Source organism: Nilaparvata lugens, chromosome 4 (assembly GCF_014356525.2).
Source record: "Nilaparvata lugens isolate BPH chromosome 4, ASM1435652v1, whole genome shotgun sequence".
NCBI classification, from domain to species: domain Eukaryota; kingdom Metazoa; phylum Arthropoda; class Insecta; order Hemiptera; family Delphacidae; genus Nilaparvata; species Nilaparvata lugens.
Genome location: NC_052507.1, coordinates 68,523,387 through 68,534,458, shown reverse-complemented (window position 1 = coordinate 68,534,458; position 11,072 = coordinate 68,523,387). Strand labels below are relative to the sequence as shown.

General features: G+C 33.1%; 1 protein-coding gene across 1 annotated transcript; it reads left to right on the top strand.

Moving 5' to 3' along the window:
- The first annotated feature begins 700 nt into the window (after positions 1-700).
- On the top strand, positions 701-10,031 carry LOC111045311 (28S ribosomal protein S17, mitochondrial). Its single transcript, XM_039426308.1, has 3 exons — positions 701-997; positions 6,563-6,756; positions 9,794-10,031. Exons 1-3 carry the CDS (start codon positions 887-889, stop codon positions 9,960-9,962), a joined length of 474 nt encoding a protein of 157 aa, XP_039282242.1. The 5' UTR covers positions 701-886; the 3' UTR covers positions 9,963-10,031.
- The last annotated feature ends 1,041 nt before the right edge of the window (positions 10,032-11,072 follow it).

Genomic DNA, 11,072 nt, shown 5'->3' with positions numbered 1-11,072 from the left:
ACTGAAAACACAACTTCGTCTCATAAACACAGCACGTGGAATGATTATTCATTCTCTGACTATGTTAACGACCAAGCTTTCATATACTTGAAGGCCGTATTTTTTGTAAGATTAACTTTGAACGTTGTAAAGAATTCACGGCATTGGAAAAAGATTAAAGTATGATTCTGGCAAGAATCAATTAACTGTATCATGGTGGATTGGCACACATGACCGGGAATTATGATCTTACAGGACAATTAAGATGTTTTGATGTTAACAATTTATATCTGAAACTATTGAAAATCTGCCAATTGGAGGAAGCATCTCATTTAGATTATCCATTTCCCAACAAGAAGGGAGAGGTATGTCAATGACAATTGGATTTGGTATTATGGTTTGAGAATAGGATTGGGTACTTTTTAGAAGAAATGATGTATCAAACGGTCATTTTCAGACTGAAGAAACTGACTTTTACTTCAAGGTTTTTGATGGTATTTAGTGTAGATTAAGGAAGTTTTATACCTTTGTTTTTAGTCTTATACAATTTTGAAATGGTTTTACTCATTTCAACAAGAATATATTTCAAAGTACACTCTTCGATTATTATGATGATTGTATTCTCATCACTCGAGCAATTTAATTTGTCAATTCTTGTTTGTCTAGATAGTCTGCGCTAAAAAGTGGTCTCCTGGTTTTCTCACTGGTTCAGTCTATCTCTCTTTACTTGTTCACCTCTTTGTCTTCAAAGTTCAGCTTATAGGTTATGTTTTGTAAAATTAAAAATTACCATTTTTAATAACTTCTAAAGATAACTGATTAAAATTGTTCCACTGTTTATTTATTATCAAAAAAAAAAAAAAATAAGAGCCGAAATCTAGTATCTGGGTAGATTGAAGCCACCGTAATGGCTGTTGCAAGAAGTTCAATGTTATTGGGGAAATGTTTCCCTTGTATAAAAAAGAACGCTTCCAAAATAGTTGTAAAAAGGATGGAATTGAATAAACATCTATTGATGGTATGTATTTTATATTTAAGCCTACTCACCTATTTCATACTTCTTTCCTCACATCATGATTATAGATCTGGATTGACTAGACCTGTATAATTATGGACCTGCACCTGAATATTATCAATATTTTTGATTGTCGTAGAGGTTTGATGGGCTATAGTCTATAGATTATTAAAAAGAAACACTTATTTACTTTTGTCTTGTGATATTATTATTCTATACTCATCCATTTCACGGATAGACTCGTTAAGTCGTCTGTTCCGCCTGCTTAAAAACAATTCTCTTATTAGTGTCTCCCAATTCACAAGAAAGGGGAGACCAGTGATCCAGTGCTCTCCTGGCTTTGACAAGAAACATCCAGAGAAGTTTTGAGGATGGCGAATTTCTTGCCCATCACATTATGTGACTTCATGCAAGGGTTTTATTGCGTACCTCACAGCATATTGCTTGGAAAACTGGAGGGATATGGACTGGGTGGCGTGGTTCTTAGGACAGTGACATCCTCCAACTAGAAAGTAGAAAACAGTTGGTCCAGCTGAGAGATGCTGGCTCAGTACTGAGTAAGGTGATGAGCATAGAGTATCAAAGGGCTCGGTTTTGGACCCCTTGTTGTTCAAATCCTCATGAATGATTTCTCAAGCAGTCAGAGGGCAGTGATCTTTGCGGATGACACCACCTTGAATTCCAGAAATGTCACTGTGGAACAGGGAAAGGAGGAGTCCACCAGACTCATAGAAGAAGCTAAGTTGTGGTTTCTTGCATACAAGTTCAAACTTGAGGAGAAAACAAGCATTTTGGTTTGCTCATTGAAAAGACAATTGCTTCTAAACTACAGTGAAAAATAAACTCCTGGAAAAGCCACTCTACCCACTGCAGGATTTTTACGGGGAACATCTTTCTGGGAGTTAAGCACCTCCACATCATGAATAACTATGTAGGCTATTTTACTGTGATCAGAGAATTCAGACATTACCTATCTGGAAACCCAAGTCCTTGGCAACGACCTCTAGTATCAAGTAAGTAAGTAATATTATCAGTACTCTCCTACAGAGTCAAATAGCGTTTTCCCTTATCAGTCATTAATTCCTAACCTGACAATCTTAATTCTATCCTCAAGATTCCTTACTTTATTAGATGGAATGTTGTGAATACTTATGGCTAGTACTAAATCACAATAATCCAATTGAGCCTGTAGAATGGGATGTTTATTTTAGCTCTCCTCTGGTGTCTTAGGAAGGTTTGTCAGTGATTGATTAACTGAAATTGGCTGACAACAAGCCAGAGTCCTTCGCCCTCACATTAAGTGACCTCAGCAAAGCATTTGACTGTGTCCTCCACAAACTACTGATTCGTAAATCAGTCTCAGGTCGCACCTGATCAATTTCAGGTCCTTCAACTAATTCTGCTTTTAGGCAGCCGGGACGGACGAATCAACTTGTCCATCCGAAACACGGGAGTGGTCCGAAAAAATAACTTGCCCGGGATTTGAACCCGGGCCTCTGAATATAAAGCCAGCATCTAATCCACTCGACTACGGCCTCTCCGTTGAGTTAACCCCGACAAAGGCTGCATGAGAAAATTTTATGTTCATTAAGCATCTGCTCATTGATGTTGAACCACTGTTTGACTTGGTAGGTTTGGCTAGAGTTGGCTTTTGATAGACATTCAGTTCAATTTATTCAGTTGATTGGGAGTAGAATGACGGATATGTTTAATACGGTATGATGATGGAGAGAAGAGATCAATTATATGTAATGAATGTACGTAGTTTGAGAAAAAATTTCAATGAATTCCTGTGTCTTCTTCAAAACTGTAAAACTTCTTATGACATAATTATCCTTACAGAGACATGGATAAATGAAAACACTCCTTTTACTTTTAACATACCAGGTTACAGAGTAGTTAATAAAAGTTCTAAACTGAATAAGTGCGATAGTTTGTGTATATATGTAAAAGATTCTTTCGACTTTTCTACATTGAACTGTGAGATTGATGAATGCAATTCAATATCTCTTGATATCAAAACGATTAGTGGTAAAACTCTTAAATTTATTGGTATCTATAGATCTCCTAGTGGTAATGTGCCGAGATTTTTATCTAGTTTAGAAAATTATATAACATCAATTCCAAAAGATATTGACGTCTGTTTTGCAGGCGATATCAACTTGAATATGAGTTTAAGTAATCAGCTTATTATGAAGTATGTTGATATTTTTAGTGGAAACGGGTTTAAATCTTACATAAATGGAAATACGAGAGTAACAGAGACTTCCGTCTCCTGTCTTGATCATATTTTTCTGAGAAACAATGATAAGAAATTAAAATGTAAAATAGGCAATAAATTGAAGACTCATATTACAGATCACTTCTCGGTTTCTCTCCACTTGGGGTATGTAGACTGTTTTGTTGGTGACATTATTGCCCCAGTAAACATTAAGAAAATAAATTATGACATTTTAAGGCTGGCTATGGCTGAGGAAAAGTGGAGTGCTATCATGGAGGATGTTGTTGATGATGTTGATGATATGGTTGTATATTTCATAAATACGCTTAATAAACATATTGCGAAATCAACTCAGGTAAAAACGGTTACTCATAAAAATAGACCCCTAAAACCTTGGATAGTTCCCGGATTGATAAAATCGATCAATACCAAAGATAAAATGTATAAAAAAATTAAGAAAGAGCCTTTCAATATAAGATTAAAACAAGATTTGAAAAATTTCAGGGTAATATTGAATAAAGTGTAATTACAACTGCTAAAACACATTATTATAAAAATCAAATTAATAAACACAATAATAACCCCAAGAATCTTTGGAAGTGTATAAATGAGATTATTAATGAAAAAACCACAGGCAGAGATAAGATTACCATTGATGCAAACACATTAAATGACCATTTTGCCTCTGTCGGAATGAAACATGCTCAGAATATCAAAATAACTAATGAAAAAATTGAATTGCAGTTTGAAAAATACGATCACCATTTTCAAAATTCTTGGTTCATTAATCCAGTTTGCTCATCTGATATAGAGAAAATAATTAAAAATTTAAAAAGTAGTTCTAGTCCTGGTCTTGATGGCATAAAGAACATGACTTTAAAACACATAGCCGATTACATTTCAACACCTCTATCTCATATTATAAATAAGGTCTTCATCACAGCAACATTTCCAAATCATTTTAAAATTGCAAATTTAAAACCGTTATTTAAAGGTGGAGACATAAGCAAGCCCAACAACTATAGACCCATTAGTCTTTTGAGTAACATAGCAAAAATCGCAGAAAAATGCATAAAAATGAGTTTATTGAGTTATATTGATAAGTATAACATTATCCAAAAAAATCAATTTGGTTTTCAAAAAAATAAAAACACGCAAGATGCACTAGCTTATTTTATAAACATTGTCACAAATAATCTTAATAAAAATGAAAAACCTTTAGCAGTCTTCTTAGATTTATCGAAAGCATTCGACACGGTTCCACATGATAATTTATTTATTAAACTAGATAAAATGGGTATAAGAGGAATCCCTCTTGATCTAATAAAAAGTTACCTGCAAAACAGATCCCAAATTCTATCTTTAAATTCTCAAGAAAGTTCTGTAACCCTAACATCTTTTGGTTTGCCTCAAGGTACCGTGCTATCTCCAATACTATTTCTGCTTTATGTAAATGATCTTTTAAAACTGAAACTAGACTGTGGTAAACTGGTGTCTTTTGCCGATGACACAGCTATAATTTTTTCACAATAAAACTGGGAAGATGCTTTCAGGGTTGCTGAAGGTGAAATGTCTAAAATTCAAAAATGGCTTGAACTAAATACATTGAGCTTGAATGTACAGAAAACTAAATATATTTCATTTTCAGCAAATGCAACTGGAAAGCCTGATAGAAACTTAAAAATAAAACTTCACTTAGAGTGCACAAACAAGGACCTCTGCAGTTGTCCAAGTATTGTAAATGTATGTAATTTAAAGTATTTAGGAATAATTATTGATGAATGCTTGAAGTGGCAGCCCCATACTGCTTTTATAACAAAAAACTTAAATATATTTCATATAAATTTTACCAAATAAATAAAATATTAGAACTGAAAGATTTAAAAACCGTGTATTTTGCATTGGTGCAATCCATTTTGGAATATGGGATAGTAATCTGGGGTGGAGCTTTTGACACTCATGTAAATAATTTATTCATCACCCAAAAATATATTATTAAAACAATATTAAATAAACATAGACTTTATTCAACTAATCTATTATTTCACGAATTTAACGTTTTGACTTTGAGACAACTCTACTTGAAAAATTTAACAAAATATATTATTAAGTATAAAGACATTTTTTTTATGATAAATGAATCTCATTACAATTTTAGGCCAAATACTATCAATAAATACAAAGTTTATTATGCGAAATTTACACTAGTTAAGAGACATTTGATATATTTAAGCAGCAAGTTTATAAATATATTACCTTTTAATTTAACACATATAACTAGAGATACCAGTAATGATATAAAAAATTGGATAATTGCAAACTATTTCACTTCAATAGAAAACCTTATTTAAATTAAAATTATTGTATCCCTTATAATTTATTTACTTTTATATTTTTTTCATTCTCAGAAATGACTAAATGATGAGGATTTTTTTTTATTTTAAATATTATTATACTATTTTCGATTTGCAACGGTCACCAGCGGGCAAAGTTTATTCTTTTGCTGGTGATGCCATATATAATAAGTAAATTATATTTACATATGTAAAGAGATATTTATGATTTTGTATTATTATTTTCTTATTTTTAAGTTAACACTTGTATTTTGTTTAAATTTATTATTCATAATTTTTTGATTCACTCTTTATTTGTGATTGTTTTTGGTTTTTTTAAATGGCGAAAATAAATGATTTGATTTGATTTGAATTATTATTCCAGAGACAGTAGAAGAAGAAAAATTATAGTATTTCATAGATAGGTACTCAAATAGAGGAGGTATGCGCATCTACCGCTAGAGACCTGAGACTAATTCTGGTTGGGTATTCAATTCAATTCTTCATCAATCCATGACCATTCGTTGTACTGGATAGATTTCGTCATAAAGGTTGAAAAACCAAAAGTTCATATCAATTACGGGAAACTCAATGTAACAACAAATTGACATGTTGAGTCTCTCAAATTAAGAGACTTGCAATCTCTTCTCCACTCAGGGTTAAATTGGGAGGTTGAGTAATCTGTCTCGAAACACTAAGTAGGGAATGTACCCTTCAAGTAATAAATTGCTATCTGTTGGGACGAATTTTATAAAGCAAACGGTTTGTTTTCCTCGTAAGTTGAAAAATGCCAATATTACAAATTTAAAATAATTGAAAAAAGTCAGTTTGCAGTCTTATTAGCACATATTTTTATACATAAATATTTTATTAGATATGGGCTGATTCAAAAGTAACGTATTTATAATTTTCCAACTGAGTGATTTGAAGCTTAAGTTTATTTTTGCTTGGTCGTTCAATTCTGATTTAGCGAACTTGCCAATAATGACTAATTATTTCTCTTCTCATTTCCAGTATTTTGATAAGGAAGAAACTTACTTCGCGCATGATCCAAATAAAATTTGTAAAACAAACGACATTGTTCTAATAGAAGAGCTGCCTCAGAAGCTGACGAAGCTAATCACACATCGGGTAATGGAAGTAGTCTTCCCTCATGGTGACGTAACCGATCCTATCACTGGAAAGAAAGTTAGCAGAACGAAATATAGGTGAGTCCAACGAAAGATCATTTTATGACTTGATATAATATTTTCATGTAAACTGATGTCTGACCATACTGTGAATCATGTACTGTACTCTACAGACAACTTTTTATTCAAATGTAACATGTCCATCATTGTGCAAAGTGGTGCAGAGGAAAAGCATGTTTTTTGAACCGTTAGTACTCGGCGATGGGAGGAGTTATTGTCCTTGAACGAATGTTGGCAGACGGCCCATATACTATCTATGCCGTTTCAGTCGCTATGGAGCGTTGGAACGTTCAACATATTGTGTTCGCTGTCGAGAAGTTTTTCAAAAACAATGAATCTGTAGTCACAGTGCAACGCTTTTCCGGCAATATTTTTAATTTGTCGAGGTGCATTGCCTGATCGAAATACTGTACTCTGATAGGTTGCAGCGTTTAAGCGTTTATAATAGTACTGGTTCTGTGATGAAAAAGAAACTACATGGTCTTTCCCGTTCAGTTCGTACTCCGGAAAATGTAGACCGAGTCAGAACGGCAGTTGTTACTAGTCCTAAACGATTGACTAGACGACACTGACTCAGTCTACATTTTCCAGAGTACGGACTGAATGGAAAATACCATGTGGTTTATTTTTCATTACAGAACCAGTACTTCTAAACGCTGCAACCCATCAAAGTACAGTAATTCAAGCACTGCACCTCTTCATCCTCAAATAACCCTCCAAAGTTTTCAAACAATATCATTTTACGTTTTTAATATAAAATACTTCTACTTTTGTTGATATTTAGTGAATAAATAAATATTTAATAATGATTTTAGTATGATGATATGAATAAATAAATACCTGTGAATTCAAACAGATATTTTAATGTGTGAGTGGAATTATGAGTGAATCTATTTTGTTTCTAACAACAAAAAACTAAGAGAAAAAACTGAATTCAAGTGGAAAAATGTAGAAAATTCTACTGATGTGAAATTAGAAAATAGAAATAATTGTGTTATAATATATTGATATTGTGATTGTGGAATGTAATGGATAAATAAATAATTGATAATTAGTAGGTACTTTCAAGTAGCATAATCTCATCGAAATCCATGAATGCAATCTTACAGACTTTGTAAGTAAACACACAAAGAAGAATGACTTTCCCTACTAACTAGCTTGCCACTCCACTTTCTGGCAACCAGCAAACCACTGAACTGGACTTACGAAAACACTTGTAATGGACGACCGTATTTGGCCGAGTTGACGGCCGGCAGATTCGACCGATCCAACGGCCGAACGAATCGGTTGAATACGGTTCCAGTGGACGGTTACCCTAAGGGCACTACCCCCTTCCGTCACTGAGTACTAGCTGTTCGAAAAACATGCGTTTCCTCTGCACCACTCTGTATTTTCCATTTGTGTCACAAGAAGTCGATAACCATTAGCAGTATTAGCCAAGTTGAGTTCAGAGATGTCGAGTTCTTGTGTTTAATGACTACAGTGGGTTCCCCTGCATATTCTCATGTACTGCGGGAATATTATTGACAGACGTTGTGATCCATTGTCGTTCGAACATTTACCGATCCAGTTCAAACCAGTTCGTCAAATTTGATCACCACATTTCTATTAGTTCTCTCGGTAGGACGATTATTGCGACCGTAAAATGCGCAAAGCTCTTGAAACATTGCTTGCACAGCAAAATTATCATTTTTATAAAACCATTTTATGATTTGTACTTGTTGGACGCTATAAATTTTCCATAGTAATTTGGCAAGAATTATGAATATCATACTGCATAGATGAGAACCAATTTGACACTTGCAGCTTCAAATTCACGGCCGCAAACAGCTGTCAAAATTATGAAATTCTCAATGCAAAACCTAATGGATGATTTTTTGCATTTCAGAGTTTTCTTTTATTTCAAGCATAGACTGTTTTCTCATTTAGTTTCTTGCTCTACGTGTAAAATTGAGTTTCTTTCAACAATCTAACCATCGATTGTGTGTTTTATTATTAAAATAACTTCCCATTTTACTCAATTATGAAGGAAGTAGAGTTAACAAAAAGACTCACTGTGTGAATTCACTACCCGTTGAATTTAGTTGAAGCTAATTAAATAATAAATTTTAATAGTTTGAATGAGTCAAAACATGTGAATTGATGTAGTTATTTATGCAACTAGTGCGCAAAGTGACAGTTTGCTGCACTGAAAAAAACGTTTACGCACGAGCCGAAGGCGAGGAATGGTTTCTTGAGTGCAGCAGAGAAATTTGCGCACGTATTTCACATTAAATTTTTCCTACAGTTAACATTGAATAGGAGAAGTGGTTGATTATGGGTAGAATGATGGCTGAAATCCATCAAATGTTTGTCTGTATAATTTTGTTATTAATAACAACTTTAATTCATTTTAAACTTGATAATCCAATTGAAAATTAATAATCAATAATTTATTCAAATTAAAAATTAAATTAATCCAAAAATTTAAATAATTTTGAGTAAATCTCAATTTCTAAATAATTTTTCAACCAATCAATTTATGAATGAAAAAAATATTATTTGAAGTAATGAATAATATTCAAAATGTATAATTTAATGAGTTCTCATTTTTATTTATTTGAAAATTAGAAAAAAATATAGATAGAACAAATTCGCATTCAAAATACACGCCAACAATGCTGATTGAGATGGCTGCAAGATAATACGCAAAGTAATGCTTTGCTCACTAGAGCGGAAAAGTGATTCTTTGCGTTCTGTAATCAGTGCAGGAATGGTCACTTTTCAAGGTAACTAGGAAAAAATATAAAAAGGGTATTTGGTAAGTTTATTTCTATAATTGTAGTAGCCCTATAAAGTAAAAGTGAATATTAGTTGAAGCTCTATACACAGACGTGGATAGTGGATGATAATTGAAAAATGGGATAAAATTAACAATTTTTAATTATTTCATAATTTAAAAAATGCTCTTATATTACACACTTTCGTTGGTTATGATTTCTGCCAGTGATTTTCTTCTCTCTCATTCAATTGAACTTGGAATTCAAAATACATGAAAATTGTGATATTTTTTCAGGGATGAACTGGAAGAAACAGCCGAATTGTATGGGAAAACTGACAGAAGTTACGATTACGAGTCTGCTCCACCCCGAGGCTGGCAGGAGGACAAAAAAGATTTCTCGCATCTGGAAACCTATACCAGATATTCTGCAGACGATAAAAACCCTAATGCCGTTGATAAATAAGATCGTATTTTTATAATAGATTGTAGAATTTGTAATAAAGTATGTTAGATTGTTGAATTTGTAATCAAGTATATTTGTTTCCTTTACATTTTTTTATTGTCATCAAAACTAGTCTCAGAGACTAACCATTAATTCGAATGAAATGAAATGAATGCTTTACAATGGCGGTGCATCCAAGATTGCCCTATAGCGTCCGAACCCTGTGTAGAATGCAAACAGTAACTGTCACAATCAATACTGATTTTTTTCAATTCAATTTAATGAATGGGTTGAAATGATAGTGAAATTATTTATATTAATACAATAAGAAGGGGCACCAACCAAGACTTGCTTTCAAAAACACGCTGATGTTTCTGACAGTTACGGTACTGTTACAATGTCTTCTCTAATTCTACTTGAACTAAGTTCGTACAGTATATATGCACATTAATTATATGTGGCACATTTTGAAAAAGCAAAAAATTTTGAAATGAGAGTAGGCCTAGTTCAATTCCTTTCCCGCAGGGGAAGTGAGTGAGCTACTGTATTTACTTCAGCTAATTCATTAGGTTTTTCTCAGTGTTTGTCATTTAAGAATGGAATATATCTAGAATATATTACAGATACTAACACACTTTAAATTTAATTCGAAAAAAATACAGAAAACAGTATAACATCATTCAGGTAATACCAAATAATGGGGATTGTTTGAAATTTGTATTTATTCAGCAAGGATATTATTAATGACCTGCAAGGGACAAACAGTGACCATCAGAGAGTAAGAGTTTCTAGATGAAGTCAATAGATCTTAGCTGTAAATTCTGTCGCTGTGATACCTAGTGTTGGTGAAATGGCTTTGTCTGTGATTCATCAGTACCGCAAACTACTGCAGCCTATCATTATTTCTTACAATTGATTGCCAATGGCCTTGATATGGTATTTAGTTGTGAGATTTAAAATCACCTCCACGCCCTTATATTGCCTTTCAAGGCTCGCAGCCTCCAATAACCATTCACTATCTCTCTCGCCACTTTTTCCACCCCGTAAAAGCCCCGTCGGGCTCCGAACTTGAATTCCTTATAATTTGGAGGATATATTTTTCAAGGTATTATTGATTATTCAGACTAGGAG

Excerpts from the sequence above, each read along its gene's own strand:
- LOC111045311 (XM_039426308.1), top strand. The coding sequence starts at position 887 with ATGGCTGTTGCAAGAAGTTCAATGTTATTGGGGAAATGTTTCCCTTGT. Across the intron at positions 998-6,562 it reads TGAATAAACATCTATTGATG|TATTTTGATAAGGAAGAAAC; the intron begins GTATGTATTTTA and ends TCTCATTTCCAG. Across the intron at positions 6,757-9,793 it reads GTTAGCAGAACGAAATATAG|GGATGAACTGGAAGAAACAG; the intron begins GTGAGTCCAACG and ends ATATTTTTTCAG.